Raw genomic sequence first — 22,332 nt, 5'->3', positions numbered from 1 at the left:
AACAAGGTCAGCTAATGAATAGGCATAGCAACTAAGTCAGCCAATTGGGAGCTGAAACAGACTGGAGCCAGGTCGTGTCTTAGTCTGCAGCTTCTGATTCTGTGCAGAGAAGAGAAACTGAAACCAGTGTATGTTAAGTCTCTCTGCCCTACTGTGTGTGAACATGTCTACTGATCTGAGCTGAAGAATCAACTATTGGTATTGTAAATACTTTATGTGTTATTATGAATATAAAGAAGTTAATGAATCCAGCTGATTCAGTTATCTGTGTGTGCTTCTGGATTTGATTTTTGCAAGAAACCCTAATAGGGAGGCAGGGCAGCATCAGCAGCATGTGGGGCAGTAGTGGTCCTTCACAACAGTCCCAATTTCTCATGTGGCCCCTTGGAAAAATCAACTGCCCGGCCCTGCAATAAAAACTGCTGAAGTCTCCTTCAGCTCCAGTTGGAATTATTTCCATGAGGAAATCTTTACAACAAAAAATTCTCACTTCCATACCCCACTAATGAATATTAGCAAGCTGTGATACATTTCAGCTAGATATTTTCTCCAGTATGCAAAGGGGATTAGTCCGTAAAAGTAGGGTGGTTCTTCAGATAGCCTAGTCCTGAACAGTTTAGGACCTTAATAACACAATGGCCACAACATGAAAATGGCTACCACTGCATAACCTTCAGCAAATGCCACAGGGAAATCTGGCCATAGTGATTTGCACGTACTTTCACCCTGCATTTGGCACCCTTCATTCTGTGCCCTCAACAGAGACAGCCACCTACAAAGCATGAGTCCTATAAGACTATATGGAAAGATAGAAAATATAGCCTCAAAGGTGCTTTTTTCAAGAGGCAACTGGACTTTCTGTTTTTTCTTTGACAACGTTTCACTTCTCACCCAGGAAACTTCCAGTTGCCTCTTGAAAAAGCATCTTTAGGACAACCATGATCTGGATAACTGAGAATCTCCATAGACATAGACAGTGTTGGGATTCAGCCAGTTCGCACCACTTCAGGAGAACCGGTTGTTAACTTTCTGAGCAGTTTGGCAAACTGGTCGTTGGAAGAAATCATTAGGGCAGAAAACCGGTTGTTAAATTACTTGAATCCCACCACTGGACATAGAGAATATAGATTTAGATATCAGGTTCATTTGTATCTGGGCTTTTAACAGTGCAGAATTTCCTCTTAACAGTGAAGACAGAATTGGTCAGTTTACTAGATGTATTTCTAGTAATAGATGTATTTCTGCTTGATTCTATTATGCATGTGTTTTTGTAAGTACGAATGGGCATATTTCCTTGTGTTCCTTTTCTTTATTATATATATATATATATATATTGCTATCTTGTGTTTCTAAATAGGGCAGAAGTCTTTTGCCCAAAGTGGGCATATTATTTATGAAAACAAGGTTGAAGAGAGAAAAAATTATCCTTACATCTGAAATGATTGCTTCAGATTTGCTGTTTACTTTATTTATGTGCATTTAGATTTTAAATTTGCCACATTTCCTGGCTGTGCACAACACAAATATGTTTTACTATACAAACTGTATAGCAAGCGTAAACAACAAAAAAGCTAACGATATCTTTATTGCATTCTTGCTATTTGTCTCTTTCTCATCCCTTCTACTTCTTTTAAACCATTGTTAATATTTATCAGGACAGCCACTTTGGTGTAGTGGTTAAGGCATCAGGCTCAAAATTGGGAGACTGGGAATTTAGTCCCAACTTAGGTGCAAAGCCAGTCCTAAGACTGACCTTGGCCAGTCCGTCCCTCTCAACCCTAAGAAAGAAGCAATGGCAAGTCACTTCTGAAATCTTGCCAGGAAAACGGTAGGAAATTGTCTAAGTAGTCACCAGGAATCAAATGCTTACTTGAAGTATCCCACCCACTAAAAAGTATTCAACAATAGATTGTGTAAATAGATGTAAGACTAGTGCTTCTATATCATGTAGAAATGAAAAAAATAGTGTAACCTATACAGTGGTACCTTAGTACTCATCATTAATCGATTCTGGGAGGTGCGATGAGTACCAAACAATTTTTTCCCATAAGGAATAATATAGTGAGTCACAAGGCAGCCAACACTGGCAGGATCTAGCTTGTGCATTGAATACCAAACAAACAATGAGTACCGGGGCAAAATTTTACTGTCAAAATGTGTTGAGTACTAAATTTGATGAGTTTCAAAGCAATTGAGTACCAAGGTATCACTGTATGTCATCAATATTGCTTAATTCAGAATTCTCAATTAAAATCTCCGAATAAAAGACATCAACAGATGCTAGTAACAGAGCTACTTATCTTCTGAGATTTTAAAAAAATCTAAACTTTTCCTTGAGCTGGGCTCTCATTTATGTCTTTTTGTAAGGATGAATTAAATGCTTTGCTTTTTTCGTTTTTATATTTTACAACAAAGCTCAAAATGAGACAGCTGTTGCTTATATTTCAACTGCACCCAAGAGACAATTAACTGAGTCAGAGTTGTTGCAAGTGCTATAATTAAAAGCCAGTTATAAGATTCGAAACACGTCTTCAATCAGATTTTGCTTCTTGCCCAAAGTCAACATACAGAGGCAATTTTGTGCATTTTGTTTTCACAAATCAGCACAAAATGTTGAGCTAACCCTTGCCCCTGCTTCTTAAGTTTGTGAACTTGAAAATTCTCATCTTTGACTAAAGGATTTGTGAAAAACATCATTGATATTTGAAGGTAAAATGTAAAACTTGGTAACTTTAGAAATCCAAATTTCTTTAAAAGCCTTTCACCATTATCTTTAGAGAGTGTAAAAGGTGATTCTTACATTTGAGGATAAGTTTGCAAACTAAGATAATTGATAATGGGCTATCAACTTGGTGTCAACTGTTAGCCGGCCATATAAACCTTCTCCAAGATAATCTATCCTCAGCCTGGCTCTTCAGATTTCCCAGTAAGATACCCATCACCACAGCAATTAGATCCATTTATCTTACTTCTAGCAATTCTCTCCTTATCACTCCTTTCACATTTCCCAGCATTATGGACTTTATAAAGGAGCTGGTTCTTCACATAATAAATCCAAAATTTTATTATCTAAACCTGCTCACTTCTCCCTCAAGTGAGAATTCTGGATTGATTTGTTCTGCAATTCATTTATTTATTTTTCTCCCAAGATACTTCTCCTACAAAGTTCAAAAGCAAAAATACTCCTTCTGTCTTGCCTCTTCAAATTCCATACAGCATGCAAAATTCTGATTTTGGTAGGCAAAGGCAGGTCACAGCATCTGAAAATATTTTCCAAGACTGTCATGTATACCCTAAGAAGTGCTAGTCTTCAGGATATTTCTTGACTCTACTTGCAGAAACAAATGAGTCCAGGAAAATCTGCAAGCATGAGTAAACAGCCAGTGCCTTTTGGGGATGAGTGGCCCTACCCAAAGTATCTACTAGGATTGGTGTTATTAGCATGTCATGCTGCCTCTTGATGAACAACTGCCCTGTTTTGACAGGAATTAAAACTTGTTTTGCCCCATAGCCTCCAAGCACCAATTCAGAACTTCTATGGCATCTCCGGCATAACCTGAAGTTGTAATGTACCCAAGCAACATTAATATACTGATAACACCTCATCCCAAACTGATGGATGGAACATTGAGTCTTGAGGAAACTCCCAGTGGAACAAGGGCTCAGGTGTTTCTAAGCACCACCATCTGGGTAGGTAGGAGGAGAACCACTATAAAATAAAGCCAGTGACCAGCCAACTCTTGTAGGTACACTGGAAGGATTTTGTTGTCAATGGTATTGAGTGCTACCAAGAAATTTAATAAATACAAAAGGGACCCCCAAACCATCTAGGTCTCAGTGTCACCCAACAGCATGACCAGTGTTGTTTCTGTCCCATGGCCAAGCTTGAATTTGATATTTTGGTTTTTTTTTCTAGGGCCCTCTGTAGTTGGCTCCCCATTATTTTCTCAACAACCTTCCCCAAGAAGGACATTTGGAAACTGGATGAAAATGTTCAAGACAGGGAGCTTAATATCTTCCATGAACACAGTGTTATCTCCCAGAACCAGCTGCTCACCTGGCCACACGAAGGCATATATTTCTGATATATTTCTCTCTTGAGATTCAAGGATATATCAAGTCTGCTGGTGGCAGAGGTTAAGCCACAAAGCTTTCCACTTCCTCAGGCTCCACAAGCTCAACAAAATCACATATGACATCACCTCTTATACCACAGGCTCTAAAAGACGCCTAAACCCTAAATAGATAAGAACATCTTTATCTGTAAAACAACTTGCAAACTCATTTAGGCAGAGATGCAAGGTGGGAATCTTTGCATACAATAAGCAGGCTGTAGGATGCGTCACCACTCCTATCAGCACAGTGTAGGCTTGTACATAAGTATTACCAGTTGCTTCTTAAAAACAGATAAACAGAAGGAATTGATTTGCAAGTCTGCTAGCAACAGAAAATGATACTAACCCTAATCGGAAAATAACATATTTATAATAAGGATCAAACCAAGGTGACACATTAAATGTGCCTTCCTTCTGACATTGTGCTATTTTACTTCTAAAAGCCGTAGGAAGCTATGGGGGAAACAGCAGAATCAACACTGTAAAATGCAGAAAGGGGGAAATAGCTTTTCCCTCTGTAACACAATAAAACTGCACCAGCATGTAGATTATTTTGTACTTGAGGGAAAAAATTGTCATTGGAGACAGTCACGCACTGTCCATCCTTCCAAGAAAGGCTGGCGTAAATTCAGTCCTAAATGCTTTACACAAGCCTAAGAGCAAAACCACTTACTTTTCTTTTTCACGTTTATTGGCTTCCACTTCTGATTTTAGTTCCACATTAGAAAATAAACTGGCAAGTAGTAGTTGATGATTACCCTGGAAATCCAATTTAAATTAATTTAATGCTACATTATAGGGGAAATTATTTGGCATTTGGAGAGTTGATAGAAGAGATGCAAAGGTGGGGAAAGAAAACCCTGGGCAGATAGAAAAGATTAAGCAATGACTGAGGCAAAAAAAATGGTTTGCGCTAGTATTTCCAGTTCTAAAGGATTCTACATGATGAATGTGTGTAACATTTTGATTACTGATGACTATCTAATTATTGCGGGTGGGGGGCCGGAGAGAACAAGATAGTTTGGTAATTATTTTAGGGTCCTTTCCCCCCCCTTCCCTTTTTTTTAGCATATGGCATGTGTTAGCCAGAGATCACCAAAGTGGCTGGCTGCCTCTGTGAAAAGAATTTTTTCGGGCTGCGTTATCTTGCCCGTGAGATGCCTGAATGCAAGTAGGCAATCAGGGGAGGCTCCTTTCCTGTCCCTACGCGGTTTATTCGCTCACGGGAATCAAGCCGCTGATCTCAGCAGTGCAGGCTCAGCGTCTTACCACATGGGCCACCGCGGCCCCTATATGTATTATATAATAATTGTATTGGCTGTGTTCATCAAGAGAGTCTTTAGCTGGCAAAGTGCTGCAGGAGGCTGTCCAGGCTGAAAATGGAGCGCCGGGGGGAGGGTGTGTGTGGCCTCCCCACACCCCGTTTTGGCTGCCAGAGGCACTGCGGGCCAGTCCTTTGCTATTTCCAGGCCAGCCCCAGTGGCCAGATTTAAGCACCCTGCAGGCCGGATGCAGGCCGCGGGCCTTGAGTTTGATACCCCTGTTCTAGCTGAAGGGAAAAGGGAGCAGAAGAAAGGGTAGAAAATTTCTCTGCATGTCAGCCATGGAAAACCCATGTGAACAATAAAAAAACCCAGCAGCGGGAAACATGGACTCGTCTATACTTATAAGTTCTTCCATTAAGTCATTTGAATGGTACAAAAGTGACTAGTTCATTGGTTCAAATAAATGAGGCCTTCTCTATAAGGGGTTTACGAATGAGATTTAAAGCTGCCAAAGCTATCTATTTTGAGGAGATGTGATTTTAAGACTTATCTCTCTCTGTCACACTTATACGTTTGGCCTTGGTCCAGGTCAGGTAAACAGTCTGAAGATCTAAATCGTTGTTGAAGTGCACAAAATACATAGCTCAGCGCCTTTGAAGATTATACAAGATTTATACTTTGCATCCATATAAACTGAGATAAACAGAATTACAAGGTTTTTTGTGCTATAATTCTGATTGAGCTTAGCATAAAACTACTGCTTGGTTTGCTGACCGCAGGAGTTATAAATCAGGATGGATATATTTCATATCATGGAAAAATAAAATATTGTAAAACATTTTCATTGCATATTGCAATGGACCTAAATATATTCATTAGTTTGGACCTATTACAAATTTGTTTTGCTATCATGAAGTGTGATATTGATGGTGTGATAAGTATGCGTGTATGTTTAGGCAACAAGAAGCCCAAATCTAAAGCTTTCTCTTTGGATTTTCAGAAGCTTCTCTATCCAAGAGCTTCAGTAGTTTTGTTGCTATTGTTGTGCCTTTCAAGTCAGTCTTGACTCCAGCTGACTACACAGACAAATCCACATAGTTTTCTTAGCAACATTTCAGAAATTGCTTGTCTTACCACCTTCCGAGGGCTGAGAGCGTGTGGCTGACCCAAACTACATAGTTAGCTCCTAGAACAGCGGTCACCAACTGGTGGTCCGTGGACCACTGGTGGTCTGTGAGAAAATTTTGGTGGTCCACAGAAAAATTATTTGCATTTTTTATATTGCACTAAATTAGGGGTCCTCAAACTATGGCCCCTGGGCCAGATACGTGTACACGTGTAATGAACATTTGTGTTGTTTGCAGAGAGTCTCCCCCTTCGGGGTCTTTTTGTGTGGGTCGAAGGGGGGCAGAAATTCCGACTTGGGGTCTGCTTCAGCCTCCTGGTACGGGGCTTTGGATGAAGGCTGGAGGGAAGTGCTGCTGGTGGCGAAGAGCCAGAGGACCTTGTTCCAGTGGGACTGCATCATGGCCTGGAACTGGCTGACCATCTCAGCCCACTGAGCCTGCAGGCGCCGGTACCTGGTCATGCACTCTCACAGATCTTCCCTCTGCTTGGAAAGCCTATGCTCATAGTCCTCAGTGAAGGTGCTTCTGCTGAGCCTCCTTCTTCGCCAGATCCAATTTGAACTGAGTTGTTTTGCCAACTCTTTCTTGTGGTGGCTGCTTAGCTCCAACAATTGCTTCCTATTGGGGTCTTAAGGAGCTCAGGTGGGGAAGCGAGGAGTGGCTGGCAGGGGAGGGGCAAGTAGAGGCCGGCAAGGCACCCCTTGACACAAGTGACATTGAGTTGGCCATGCCCACCTAGCCACGCCCACCCAGCCAGTCATTAGCCAGATCATATTAGTGGTCTGCAGGATTTAAAATTATGAATTTAGTGGTCCCTGAGGTCCAAAAGGTTGGTGACCCCTGTCCTAGAAGATCTAGAACTCAGGATTTCCCACTCCTAGAGTTCAATGCTTTAATCCCTAGATCAAACTCATTCTTTTAGCACAAATTGGGTCCCTGATATGTTTAAAAAAAATAAATCAATTCCTTGAAAGTTAGCTTTGTATTACGCATTCTTTCATGTACAGGTTTTCAGGTGGCTTTTTGGCAGTGCGCATTTCAAAATGAGGATTTCCAAAATTCCAAGAACGATTAGTAATGAGTTTATGCCTTCTCTTTCCCATATTAAGGAATTCACTGAGGGGAGAAGGATTTGGGCAAGAAATCCTGTCCCATCAGGTTTTCATGCTGTATGGGAGTAAAGGCAGCAAAAAATTGTTATCTGTGAGAAACAAATCCACCTGAACTGTTGTAAATGGTTGCACAAACCGCAAGGCCACATAATCATAGCAGTATGGGTCACATAAAGGCCAGCATTTACCAAGAAGATGTAGAAAAGTGTGCAAAGATATGAAAACTGTAACATCCAACTGGCATTTCTAACTCTGAAAGTATACAGTGTGAGGCTGTTGTAGGGGATGACAATTCCATGAAAATATCTGAAACGGACGATGTGAAAAGTAATACTGGCTGCACATGAGGGAAATAAAAGTCCAACACATCTTAAGGACACTACGTTGAAGAGGCATCTTACTGGCATCCAGGCTTCCATTCGCAGACTGAGGAATATAAAGAGCCATTCCAGAGAAATTCTGTCCTGTCTGAATGAGGCACTAAAGATAGGCAATCGACCTTTGGCCGAATAACTCCCTTGAGTTCGGGGAACAAAGAAATTTGTGACTTTTAACTACAACATCTATTTATTACAGGCTACTGACTCATGCCTTAATGGGACCAGTGCTAAAATCACTCATCAACACAGCGCTTATCTGGCAGTGGATTAACGGACTAACAGAATTGGAAGGGATCTTGAAGGTTTTCTAGTTCAATCCCTGCTCAAGCAGGAAACTCTATAACATTTCAGACAATGCTTGTAAAATCTCTTCTTAAAAATCTCCCGTGTTGGAGCACTCACAACTTCTGGAGGCAAGTCGTTCCACTGATTAATTGTTCTAACTGTCAGAAAATTTATCCTTAGTTCAAGTTCTCTCCTTGATTAGTTCCCATCCATTGCTTTTTGTTCTGCCTTCAGGTCCTTTGGAGAATAGGATGACCCCCCCCCTCTTTAAGGCAGACCCTTAGATATTGGAACACTGCTATCATGTCATCCCAGTGGTGGGTTCCTCCCGGTTCGGTCCGGCCGAGCCGGTAGCGGTGACGATATGACGTCACTGAACCGGTTCTCCCCCCACCCTCCCACTCCCCCCCCATTATTCTTACTTTTTATTTGGTCCCACCCCCAATCTATTGCTGCCTCTTGAGTCCCAGCTGATGACTAGAGGGAAAAAAACTGTTTAAACTCTTGCCGCGGGACTTCAAAGGGCCGTCCTACAGCTGATCAGTGTTAAAAGCAAACAAATGAGTCGGGTTGTAAGTGTGAAGACTGGTTGTAAGTGCAAGGACCTTCCAGAAATGACTCTGACCAGCTAGCCACGCCCCCTAGTCACATGAACTCCAAGCCACACCCACAAAATAAGCCACGCCCACAGAACCGGTAGTAAAAAAATTTAGAACCCACCCCTGTGTCATCCCTAGTATTTATCTAATTTACATACCTGCCCATCTCATCAAAAAAAATTCTGGATGGTGTATAACAAAGCTAAGAAAAATGAATAAATCTGTAAAACCGCTATCATTAATTATAAAAACATTAACAGCTATGAAAAAACCAAAACAGACAAGGAAATAACAGATGAAGGGATGTTAAAGGAGATACATCACCCATCCCTTGTGATTCCCAGACTTTCTGCCTGTTTATAGTTTTAAAATGACTACTTGGGAACTTCAACATGGATCAGAACAATATAGAACAGTGACTAAGAACTGCTGCTAAGAAAACATGATGGCTTTAAATGCTTGCTTCTCAAGAACCAATGTTACTCTCCGCCTTAGTGCGGGTGAAGCTGTACAATGGGGTTGCTTGAAGAATGTTGTTCTGATTTGTTGTACTTGGCAGCCCTTGCAGTAAGATAAGAAGGTCATGAGCAAGAAAGGCTCTGAACACACACACACACACACACACACACACACACACACACACACACACTGTGTTTCTCTGAAAATAAGACCCTGTCATATTTTTTTTAAACCCTGAAATAAGAGCTTGGCCTTATTGCCATGTGTTCAAAAGCCCGATTGGGCTTATTATCAGGGGATGCCTTATTTTGGGGAAAACAGGGTGTGTGTATGTATATATAGAGGGGGGGGAGGGAGGGAGCCCTGAGAATACCTATTACTGTACTTTTCGTTTAAAACTATGCTTTTAAGGTAGGGATTCAAAAGAACACTATGTGCATAGCAATTACAGACATGTAAAAAAGAAAGTACACCCTCTTTGAGTTCTATAGTTTTACATATCAGGACATACTGTACTAAAAACCATCTGGTCCTTAGCAGTTCTTAAAAGTAGGTAAATAGAACCTCGGATGAACAACAACACATGACATATTACATCATACCCTCATTTATCTTACAAAAAGAAACAAAAATGGAGAAGCTAATAAAACTACACGTAAGTTTATTCTATACTAGCCAAACTTTGGATGCACCCCAGAGAAATAACAACAACAAAAAAATACTGACAAAGGCCACTGGTTCTAAACTTGACATTACAGAAGTAATATAGAATAGAATAGAATAGAATAGAATAGAATAGAATAGAATAGAATAGAATAGAATAGAATAGAGTAGAGTAGAGTAGAGTAGAGTAGAGTAGAGTAGAGTAGAGTAGAGTAGAGTAGAGTAGAATAGAATTTTTATTGGCCAAGTGTGATTGGACACACAAGGAATTTGTCTTGGTGCATATGCTCTCAATGTACATAAAATAAAAGAAACGTTCATCAAGAATCATAAGGTACAACACTTAATGATAGTCATAGGGTACAATATCAATATAAATTGTAAGGATACCAGCAACAAGGTTACAGTCATACAGTCATAAGTGGAAGGAGATGGGTGATGGGAATGATGAGAAGATGAGAAGATTAATAGTAGTGCAGACTTAGTAAATAGTTTGACGGTGTTGAGGGAATTATTTGTTTAGCAGAGTGATGGCGTTCGGGAAAAAACTATTCTTGTGTCTAGTTGTTCTGGTATGCAGTACTCTATAGCTTCATTTTGAGGGTAGGAGTTTATGTCCAAGATGTGAGGGGTCTGTAAATATTTTCACAGCCCTCTTTTTGACTCGTGCAGTATACAGGTCCTCAATGGAAGGCAGGTTGGTAGCAATTGTTTTATATATATATATATATAAATATATATATATATATATATATATATATATATATATATATATATATATATATATATATATATATATATATATATATATATATATATATATATATATATATATATATATATATATATATATATATATATATGTCAATATTTTCTTCTTTTCTAAAGTCTGCAATTTCATAGTAGCATATATTTGTTTAGCAATATGCATGTAACATTGCACTTCAAAGTTATAAAGGCTGAGTTGGAAATATTTGTAGATAAGACATGACTAAGATACTATAACTTGTTTTAGCATCTATTAAATTATAACTGGATACTTGTACGACATAGACATGGTACCAGTACTGTAGGTGAACTAGAACATTTGGTGCCAAAGTGACAAATCTTGTTACATTTATTAATCACGCTGCATAAGCTTCTAAGGTCATTTCCAACGTGTTGATTTATGGCATCATATAAGTTCCCCGAGCATTCACTATGGCAATATACAGCTTGTCTTTTTTACTGATATACTGCCATTAGTGAAGGATGCATGATGATGTAAGATGTTCCCAATCACTACTGTAGGAATGGTATAAATGTGAGCTTTACCTATCTGACAAAATTGTGGTGAGGCTCAAAATAGATTGTACCATATACGCCATTCTGAAGAGAAGGGATGAGAAAACTGCAGCTCCTCAGATTCATTTTATTAGATTTACACACTGCCTTCCTGTTTATAGAAGCACTCAACGTGGAAATTTGTGTTGCTGAAAGTCTGCAGGAAATTACCAACTTTCATCTGTGAGATATTTTGAAACTAGCAAAAATGATTCTCCTCATCCTAAGGAGGTACATGTAACAGGACCAAGAAGAAAGGCCTTCTCTGTGGTGGCTCCCTCCTTGTTTAACATCTTCCCTGAGGAGATAAGATTGGCTCCCACTATGACACTCTTTTACAAAACCCTGAGGAACTGGTTTGCCAACAGGCCTGGGGAACCCAGAATGCATTGGAGCCCCTCATCTGGCTTATTTGATGAACTTATTGTCATCAGAGGGTGAAAGGGAGGTTATTACTCTTTATTGCTTTTATATTGGGATTATATCTTTATAATCTCTCTGGAACATCATTCCCCCAGAGATTAGAATGTCACCCACTCTAATTCTCTTCCGGAAGGCGCTGAAGACCTGGTTCTGTCAATGGGCCTGGGGAATCCAGAGCGGGATGGAGCCCATTAAATGGCTTGTGTGATCGGCTGTCGCTGAGGTGGGAGGTGGGGGTGTGTTATTTTATTATATTAATTTATTTGATTTTTTTATTAGTTTTACTGGTTTTAATGTGGTTTTTATATTCTGTAAGCCGCCTTGAGTCACCATAGCCGAATAGGCGGCAATATAAATGTAATAATAAATAAATAAATAAACAATAAGCCTCCCTAAGTCACTGATATTGAGTTGGGTCGCCATATAAATTTTCATAAATAAATAAATCTGGCTCGATAACAAGCGGACAATGGAAGAAGGGAGGGTAAAGTTGTCCCTGCGGGGGAAGGAGGGACAATGAAAGCAGCATCTCATGAGAGGGGCGGCTATATAAATTTGATTAATAAATAAAAGTAAATTATTAAAGTTGCACCGCTTTTCATATCAATCTCACGATGTCGCATTCATGTATGAAAAGCCTGTGTTGTAATGCTGTCTTAATGACTGCAAAACAGGATGGACTGTACTGCCTAAATGCCTATGGATAACCCGGTAGGTTCTCACATTACCCCATCTAGAAAAAAAAAAAAAGTTTGGGATAATAATGCACTTTTCCCATAAAAACTTTAAAAGGGTGGGGAGAGGGGTTTGGTGAACAAAGGCTGTCATGATTAAGATAGAAAGAAATGCTAGACATCTTTTTTGGTCAAACATTTAGAACTGGCCATTAAGTTTCCATTAAACATCAGGTTCATTCACAGGCCAAAATCAACTGGCTGTTTACCAAGCAGTTTTAAACAGTAAGTTTACAGCCCTAAAGCAATTTAAAATTATCTCTGTTGTCTGGACAGCCCCCTTCCCGCTGTCTGATAAAATAAAACCAAACAGCTGTAAAAAGTGTTTTTCTTTACAGGCTTACCAGTCTTGTTTCATATAATGAACCAATTAGAGGTAGTTTATCCTTTAACCCAATAAGTGTTATTAGTCTGTCCAGAGCTATAACGGAGGACTCAAGCTCATTCTTCTATCCTTCCTTCAATTTCAGAGACACCATTGATTTTTACTTTAAAATATGATTAAGAAGCAACAAATGTTCTTTGGCTGGCATGGAGTATTTTCTTTCCATTGATTTCTTAATTATATATGCCATATTTACTGTAATCATATCAAAAGTTAGCAAATGGATATTGAATTCTTTTTTTATACATATATTTCCTTTACAACAAGACTTTGATTCCAACTCCAAAACAGATTATTGAAATGTTGCAGCCTAAACTATTCAAATAATATCACATCTCAAAAGCAAAGAGCAGGATAAGCAAAGCACAGAACCTAATAATGCCTATTGATCTAGCAAGTGAACTCAGCAATATACAGATGGACAAAAGCCCACTGGCTATAAAGTACAAGGGACAGAGATAAGTATGGTGCTCCAAAATTATTCAGACCAAACTATTTAAAGAATGCTGTGCTCTAATCCATATCTAGTATATTCTCCATCTGTCTGGATATTCATCATCCTATTTAGATAGAGTTTGAATATGTAACATCCAAACACACTTTCACTTTCTTAACATATTGATTGATTGATTCATAATATTCACCAGTTGTCCTTCTTCCCAAAGCTCACAGAGGAAAATCCATTAATCATCCTTAAAGATATAATCCACATTTCTTCATTTTGTAGTGGAGTTTGGAACAAGCCACAATATGCCACAATATAAAAATAATGATTCCAAGCAACTGCACTCATTGTAAGTTGTCCACCCCACTCCTACACCTAATAAAGTTTGCAAACAAAATTTGCTCTTGTAAAAAGAATTAAGCTACCAATAGCCTCAAAGAAATAAGGTAATTTTGAAAAATTGCTTAAAGGCAGTGTCACGTCAATTTACTATTTACTATAGAGCCGTGGTGGCACCATGGTTAGAATGCAATACTGCAGGCTAATTCGGCTCACTGTCGAACTGCTGGCAGTTCGATTCTCACTAGCTCAAAATTGACTCAACCTTTCATCCTTTTGAGGTCAGTAAAATGAAGAAATAGATTGTTGGGGGCAATTTGCTGACTCCGTAAACCACTTAGAGAGGGCTATAAAGCAATATATAAATCGAAGTATTATTGCTTTTGCTACTTTAAGAAAAAAGACTTAATGGTGAAAGAGGAAACACTATATGGAGAAATTAAGCTAGGGATTCCTCAAGCTTGGCCCAGAGGGGAATGAGAAGACTCTATGATGTTCATTGCCTTAAAACTTTTAACTATTTCAAGACTTGGGATCCAGAAGACATTAAGTAATATTAGCATCTTGTTTCATTAGCTCCATGGTAAACTACCATCTTGATGTCATTATCAGCCTTAAGGCTCACCCCCAGTCCAACCACATGCAACATCAGATATCCAGGACCAACAGGAACTGGGATACAATTCAGAATATAACAGAATAGCAGAGTTGGAAGGGACTTTGGAGGTTTTCTAGTCCAACCCTCTGCTCAAACAGGAGACCCTATACCCGTGATGGCGAATCTATGGCATGTGTGCCAGAGGTGGCATGCAGAGCCCTCTCTGTGGGCACGTGCACCACTGCCAGCTGCTCTTCGGGTTTCCGGCGTGCAGCTGGTCTTTGCATGTGCTGAAAACCCGAACACCAGCTGGCCAGCGCACATGCATGTGCCGGTCACCTGGTCTTCGGGTTTCTGGTGCTTCGGCACGTGTGCATGCATGTGTGTTTCAGTTTGGGCACAGTGCCGAAAAGGTTCGCCATCACTATCCTATACCATTTCAGACAAATGGTTGCCTAATCTCTTCTTAAAAATCTCTGATGATTTTTCTTGGCTTGCCCTCTTACAGGCTGTATTGTAATTAATAAACTGCATAACTCACCTACCCTACAGAAAACATGCATTATGATTACCGACTGATGGGATTAATTTATTATAAGGGATCACATAATTATCCAATACAGGAATAGTACCCTCCATTTAGCTGAATTTTCTAGAACATCAAGCTTGCATTTGAATTTTAACAGGACCAGAGCTGGAAGGGACCTTGGAGGTCATCCAGTCCAACCCCCTGCTCACACAGGAGACCTGAACTAAGGATTCGAACCGCCAAACTGCCGACCTTTCTGATCGACAAGCTCAAGGTCTTAGCCATCGAGCTTGCATTTAATTGCATGTAATCTAAAGTTAATAAACAAAATTCAAAATTCATCATCCTGAGAAATAACTATCATTCTCATATAGCAATAAAATAAGTGATATACTGGACTTTGGCTTACCGCATCAGTGACATCAATCTCATACATTTTTTTAAATGTTTCCCGGTCAAAAAAGAGAAGTTTTGCATTGCCATGTCCTTTCTTAACAGAAATGCCAGTAACAAGTAATTGATCATCTGGGCTAAAACAACAGTCGGTCCTGTAGATAATATAATACAGATTAGTTTGGTTTTTTTTAAATCCAATTTATATAATATTTCAAATCTAATGTTAAAATGATCATTGCGTTTGGCAATTAAAATGAAAGCAGCATTCCAAATAACCCTAACTAGAAAAACCAACAAATAAGAGATTTCTCCTCAAGATTTCAACAACCAGAATAAAAAAGTGTCTCATGTGTCTACTTTACAAAATAAAGAGAGTTTTGAAATCTATAATTCAGTAATAATTCAGTAGGCCATAATGTCTATTTCTAGCAATATGATACCCAACCATTTTAGATGATAAATGGTAAACAGACCCATTTTCAAAATCATTTTTCATGTTTCCTCTCAAAGCAATAAACAAATGCATAGATTCTTTAAAATTAATTTGAGGTGAAAGCTAAGAGCTTATAGACAAGTAGCGAGTAAAAGCAATATGCTAAATCAATTTCTATCAAAAGCTTTAAAAGCTCCAGCATTATCCCTAAAATCTGGGGGAGATATAATTCTTGCTATCTGCAAGCTAAGCAACTTGGAATGAAGCCCTGTTGGAAAACCTGGTTTCTCCCCCTTTCTTTCATCCCATGCCAATTTCCATCTGAAGTTTATTGTTGAAAAAGGTGTAGCGTGACATTGTTCATCAAAGTTTTCAGGCTTAATATTCACCATGATTCCTGTCCAAAGTAGATATGGAACCAAGGAGATCTAATACCATAAACATATGACCTTGCAAAGTATTATTCACCCAGCCTTGCAAACCTTTAAAGTGGCTATAGCCAGTATAATGGTGTAGGCTTTCACAGCTATCATCCATGAAGCAATGATAAGTTTTAGGGCCAAATGGTGATAAACCAAGGCCATTCACCTTGGCCAAACTTATCACTGTTTCACAGTTATAGCCATGCTTATGCTAGACACTACTTCTGCTATATCCTTATTTGGATTAATATGGCTCATCTTCACTAAATCCAAAAAGCCCTTCAAATCTATGTCATCATGCAACTCACTGTTAGCAATTTAGAAAAAAGCATATGTACTGTTAAAAAAAAAAGGTAAACTAGATTTCTTTCAAATGAAAAGATCGTTGGATCCTTGAGGTAAATTGAGTGCAACTTTTACAACTTAACCTATGAAATATTGCCTTGCAAGGTAATTCATATTTCATAACCACTGAGCCAATGTTTTAAATCAGATATTTAAAAACATGGGGAATTGGTGGCCCTTTTATGATTTGTGGACTTCAAATCCCAGAATTCCTGAGCCAACATGCTCAGTCAAGTCATAAAAGAGTCACAGTTCCCCATCCTTGTTTTAAATGGAGGTTTAAAACTTTACCAATACAATCTATTTCTTGAAAACTGGTAAGCCAAAATTGCAGGTATTTTGAGTTCAAGCCAAGCAAACTTGAATTCAGAAAACGTTTCTCCAGTGAACTAATCTTGATCCATTTCTACACATCACTTTTCACTAAAATGAAAAAAGCTACTTACATGGGGAAGAAACTTGGTAGGCCACTGATAGAATTAAGAGGTGTTTTAAACTGTCTGATGTCCCAGGTTTTTAAGGTATCATCACCTAGTAAATAACAAATATTGAATATCCAATGGTTAAAATGCAATTATTATATTAAAAAGCAAAGATATTAATTCCTGCATCAACCTTTTCAGTGATTTTCTCCATCAAATTGTTTTGGTCCAAGAGGAATTGTAAATAATAGACAATTTATTCTGTTATTTTGTTTATTCAGAGAATAAACAAAATAACACTTATCATAAATGAACTAAGGTTCTAGTTGAAAATTTGCAAAAGAATATGGTTAGTTTAAAATTAAAAAAAAAAAAAGCTTTCTAAGCTCCCCCTGCCAGCACAAAAGAGGAGAAAGAGGTATTCATGTGAACTGAAGATTTTTTCTTAGAGCAGAAAGCTGTAATTTCTCATTGTGCTCAAATGGGATGTAATATCTCTCCCAAATCCCTGTATTGGGGACTGATTCCCAGCAACCTTAGATAGCACAGCCAACAATGGGATAATGAGGGTTGTCATTCAGTGTTATTGGAAATGTCCCAGGTTCCGAATCCTACTCTGGACTTCTTAGTGACAATTCTTCTGAAGTGAAGGGTGAATCTAATGTAGGGGTCTTCAACCTTAAACACTAAAAGAGCCATTTGGACCCATTTCCCACAGAAAAGAAAACATCGGGAGCCACAAAACCCTTCCCGTGCCTGACTATTTCTTGAGTGGCCACAAAACTAGCATATGTACAGTAGTTGAATTAAATGTTCTGTTTTCTTCTGAAACTTTTATTTTCTTGGATTTATCCATGGTTGGGCTACCGGGGGTTGAAAAGCTCAATAAATCACATGTCGGTGGGTGTCGCACATTGGTGGTTGTGACACATATTTTGAGTGATAGGGAGCCACAGTTGAGGGTGGAAGAGCCACATGTGGCGCCAGAGCCGCAGGTTGCTGACCCCTGATCTAATGGATTCAGAAGGATTCTAAATGTGACAAACTAAGCTTGAAGGAAATGTTCAACTGTTGGGAAATTTATTAGATTTTATACAGGCAAAGATCTAAATGTGAGAAGCTAATTTTAGCTTTAAAAGCTTCAACAGACAGGTTTTCAAGTTTACTGTGTAAGTCAAGTACAATTTTTAAAAATGGAACATGGTATCTTCAAGAGATCTAAACATCTTCTTCACATCATGGTTCTACTGATTTCTTACTCTCTCTCTCTCTTTTTTTTGCCCCCAAACTATTTGCCAAATTCCAGCTATATTCCTCATCATTTCTCTGTTGTTTTTTTAAGGTAAGCATGTTAAGACAGCATTCAGATCATTGTGAAATTATTCAACTCATATTTAACTTGTATTTTCCTCCATAGACTAATAACAGCACGTGCATTCAATAATATTATTATACATACTCCTTCAGTTGTGGATGAGATGAAAAAAATGATATTGGCTATGAACACTGAAGCTTAATGCATTTCTTATGAAATGGTATAGAAGAATTGGTATATTTGTTCCTAAGCTCTATCAACTATATAAGGAAAAATTGAAATCCATCTTCATTTAATGAAGTTTATATAACAGTCACACCAAAACCCAGAAAAGATCATACATTATATGTTAACTATAATCCTACTTCATTGATTAACTATTAAAATCTTAACAGTTCTCTAGCAAAAATTTCTTCAGCTGAGTTCATCAAAACTAGGCATACATCAAATATATGCGACTCCTCGCATCCTGGACATAAATTGTTTCAACTCCTACCCTCAAAACAACACTATAGAGCACTGTACACCAAGACAACTACACAAGAATAGTTTTTTCCCAAACGCCATCACTCTGCTAAACAAATAATTCCCTCAACACTGTCAAATTATTCACTAAGGCTGCATTACTATTACTATTAGTCTTCTCATCATTCTATCACTCATCTCCTCCCACTTATGACTGCATGACTGTAACTTTGTTGCTTGTATCCTTACGATTTATATTGATATTGTTTCCTAGTACGATTTGATTGCTTATTTGTACCCTATGACTATCATTAAGAGTTGTACCTTATGATTCTTGACGAATGTATCTTGTCTTTTTATGTACACTGAGAGCATATGCACCAAAGACAAATTCCTTGTGTGTCCAATCACACTTGGCCAATAAAGAATTCTATTCTATTCTATTCTAAATAATATTTGTTTGGCAATAGATTTGATTGTTTTGAATAAAGATAGAAAAGAAAAAGCTGTATTTCTACTGCTTGACGGTGAAAAAGATTTTGATAAAATATACAAGTTAACTATCTATAGGTAGTCCTCACTTACCAATTTCCTGCTAGTTTCCCTATTGACTTTCTTGCCAGAAACTGGCTGGGAAAGTTGCAAACATGGATCATGTGACTATGGGATGCTAAATAAGTACATATGCATAAATGCATGCCGGTTGCCAAGCACCCAAATCGCAATTAATTTTCTGGCATCCCTCAACACCTGGTTATGCCATCATGTGTGGAGACCATGAGCTACTGAAGTATCTCCATTGTCATTGACATCTGCTGCCTCTCTTAGCTTTTAACTGTGGTTTTAATTTTTTTATGAATAATAGTTTTTTATATGTTAACAATTTTATAGTTCTATTGCTTGCTGTTCAGAGTCACTTTTTTGTCAAGTGGGCAGCCATGTATAGTTGATGAATGAAATCAAATGAAATCCAGGACTCCCTTTTCCAGAAAGTCTTGGGGATTTTTTAAAAAAATGCCTACACACCTTAGGTCATTTAAAAGAACACACGCAGGGGTGGGTTCTACCTACCTTTACTACTGGTTCACATTGTGCCCATGTGCGCGCACCTACTTTGCTCTCTCGCACGCTCTTCTGCGCGTGTGCAGATCGCTTATGATGACGTCTGGATCAGTGGGCAGAGCTTCCCGCCAGTTTTACTACCGGTTCTTGCGAACCGGTCTGAACCAGGGGCAACTCACCATTGAACACATGGTTTATTAACTTAACTTCCAAACTTTAAAAGATCAAAGAAAGAGTCATTTTTCCCCCTCATCCACTCTGTGGGTCTCTGAGAATTACAGAGGATATTAAGGGCCACTTCTATCCTCTATCCAATGGTACAAAGGAATGCTAGGGGTCACATTTGCTCTCTATCCAATGTTACAAGAGGGCATGAATGATTCTACGGGTACACAGAAGTTGAGAAAATTCCTCTAATTAACTGAAAGAGGTCACAACTGAGTTAATTACTGTCTACATCAGGGCTCTTCAATCTTGGCAACTTTAAGCCTGGAGGATTCAACTCTCAGAATTCCACAGCCAGATGGCTTGGGAATTCTGGAATTGAAGTCCTCCAAGCTTAAAGTTGCCAAGGTTGGAGACCCCTGGTCTACGTGACAGAGAACACATAATATGCAAATCAGACCAGAAATACAACTCTTGACCACACACATTTTTAATGCTTTTAATGCTTTTGTTGTTGTTATTGCTTAATTATATATTTGCATGTTTTTTAGCAGCATGAGCTGTTAAGCATTACATATCTGAGATGGTTAGCTAGGCAAACTGAGTAATAAATTAAAAAATATACAAACCAAGACTGCAGTGCTCAAGTCACAAGTTCTACAGTAATGTCTAAACACTAAGTAATTCAACTGTAGAAATATATGCAGAAGAACAACTGCATCTGGCAAATGCTCAAATATCTTTCACAAAAAATAAATCGCAATCAAGGTTCCTCCAGCCTTGACAGACTAGGCCTTGACATGATCATTTCTCTGGAGGAATGATATAAAAGAGAGAAACTCAGGCAGATGACTCTTGTTAATATTTTAAAAATATGTTAGCAAAATTTTTCTTCCTTCGCTGCATCAAACTACAGGATCTAAAGTTTCCAACCTACCGTACTTCCTCATCTGCCAGCCTTAATCACAGTTAATATTACATCATCATCAGTGGTGGTTTGCTCCCGGTTCTGTCCGGTTCTATAATACCGGTAGTAAAACTGGCGGGAGGCTCCGCCCATCTGCCCCGACGTCATCAAGGGGCTTTTACTATCGTTGCGAACCAGTAGTAAAGGTAAGTAGAACCCACCCCTGATCATCATCATTACCATGACTATTAATGTTCATCATAGTTTCCTCTAAATCTATATTATAAACTGGTTTATAAATTGTGGTTAACAGAAAATCCTGATCAGTTCTGATCGTAGAGATACTTCAAAACCCTTTAAAGATGTATGAGGTAGCGAAAGTAAATAGAAAAGCCTTTGTAAACCAAAACTGGAGGGATTATTTTGAGATTTCTGCCCTGTTAGTTAAAATTAGATTTATCCATTATTTTTGTGTCTGTAGGTCTTTGACCAGAATCAGGGGATTTTATTCAGCCTTGAATATTCACAGAGTGAATACCGTCTTTCAATTTATCTTACATCACAGGGATACCATCACAAGGAGAACATTGGAGGGAAGAAATATTTAATCTTTGAGCTTTAGTAGAAAAGAAGGACATAAAGAAAAGTAATCTAAGGACTAGAGGAAAAAGTTAAATTTGGGCAACCATTTGTCTTAAAATAAAGAAAAGAGAAAGAGACATCACTAAGGTCTGTCAAATATGGAGAATGTTTTTCCCTCTTTTTTTCCTTTACTTGGAGTCTACTTCTATAAAATGAAGCTACCAAGAATTATCACCACTGTGAATAGCCATAACAAAGTTTTTAAGAGCCGTGATGGCGCGGTGGTTAGAATGCAATACTGCAGACTACTTCTGCTGACTGACTGTCGGCTGCCAGCAGTTCAGCAGTTCGATTCTGACCGGCTCAAGGTTGACTTAGCGTTCCACCCTTCCGAGGTCGGTAAAATGAGAACCCAGATCGTTGGGGCAATAGGCTGACACGGTAAACCACTTAGAGAGGGCTGTAAAGCACTGTGAAGCAGTATATAAGTCTAAGTGCTATTGCTATTAATGTTCTTGCTTAAAACTTAAATTGAAATTTTGTATTTCAATTGCCAAATTCAGTGTCCCCCCCCCAAATTGCAGTACTTATCCTCTATTCGTTACGCTTAGTAACAGTAACATTTCTTTTCCTTTACTTCATTTAGATCATGAATATAAAAATTAAATATTTTCTTGATTTACTTCACATTTCCACTAAAACAAGTTCTTTCCTTTTAACACTAACTTTCCAGTTTAACGTTCAACTTTCCATTTTAAAAAGACTTGAAAGTCAACCTACAATATTGGTCCTCTCGGGACAAACCATGTCAAGTAGAAGTTTCATCCATTTGTCTTGTGGCTTTTTATATGGCTTTAACACCATTTCCAAAGATTAGAAAAGGTAGTGGAACCCTAGTAGAGCAGATACTCAGAAGTAGCAACACCCAGTGTTTGTCGAATCACAAACTTCCACATGTAAAATCATTTTAAAATGAAAAAAATTTGACTGCATAAATTGGTATCATATCAAAAGACAAGACGACATCTCTACATCAT

At 38.5% G+C, this 22,332-nt stretch overlaps 1 protein-coding gene across 2 annotated transcripts in view; it reads right to left on the bottom strand.

Annotated features, from left to right (window-relative positions):
- The window catches only part of WDR70 (WD repeat domain 70), a 136,736-nt gene that overhangs the window by 14,034 nt on the left and 100,370 nt on the right, over positions 1 to 22,332 (bottom strand). For both annotated transcript variants that reach the window (XM_060690705.2, XM_060690706.2), the window contains exons 12-13: positions 16,824 to 16,908; positions 15,191 to 15,329 (exon numbers count right to left, since the gene is read on the bottom strand). In XM_060690705.2, the coding sequence (XP_060546688.1) occupies positions 15,191 to 15,329; positions 16,824 to 16,908 (224 nt within the window). The remainder of the gene's footprint in view (positions 1 to 15,190; positions 15,330 to 16,823; positions 16,909 to 22,332) is intronic.

The sequence above is a fragment of the Pantherophis guttatus genome, chromosome 2 (genome assembly GCF_059756535.1).
Source record: "Pantherophis guttatus breed Tessera chromosome 2, ASM5975653v1, whole genome shotgun sequence".
NCBI lineage: Eukaryota > Metazoa > Chordata > Lepidosauria > Squamata > Colubridae > Pantherophis > Pantherophis guttatus.
Note: the sequence above shows the minus strand (reverse complement) of the source record. Positions and strands in the feature narration are given on the sequence as shown.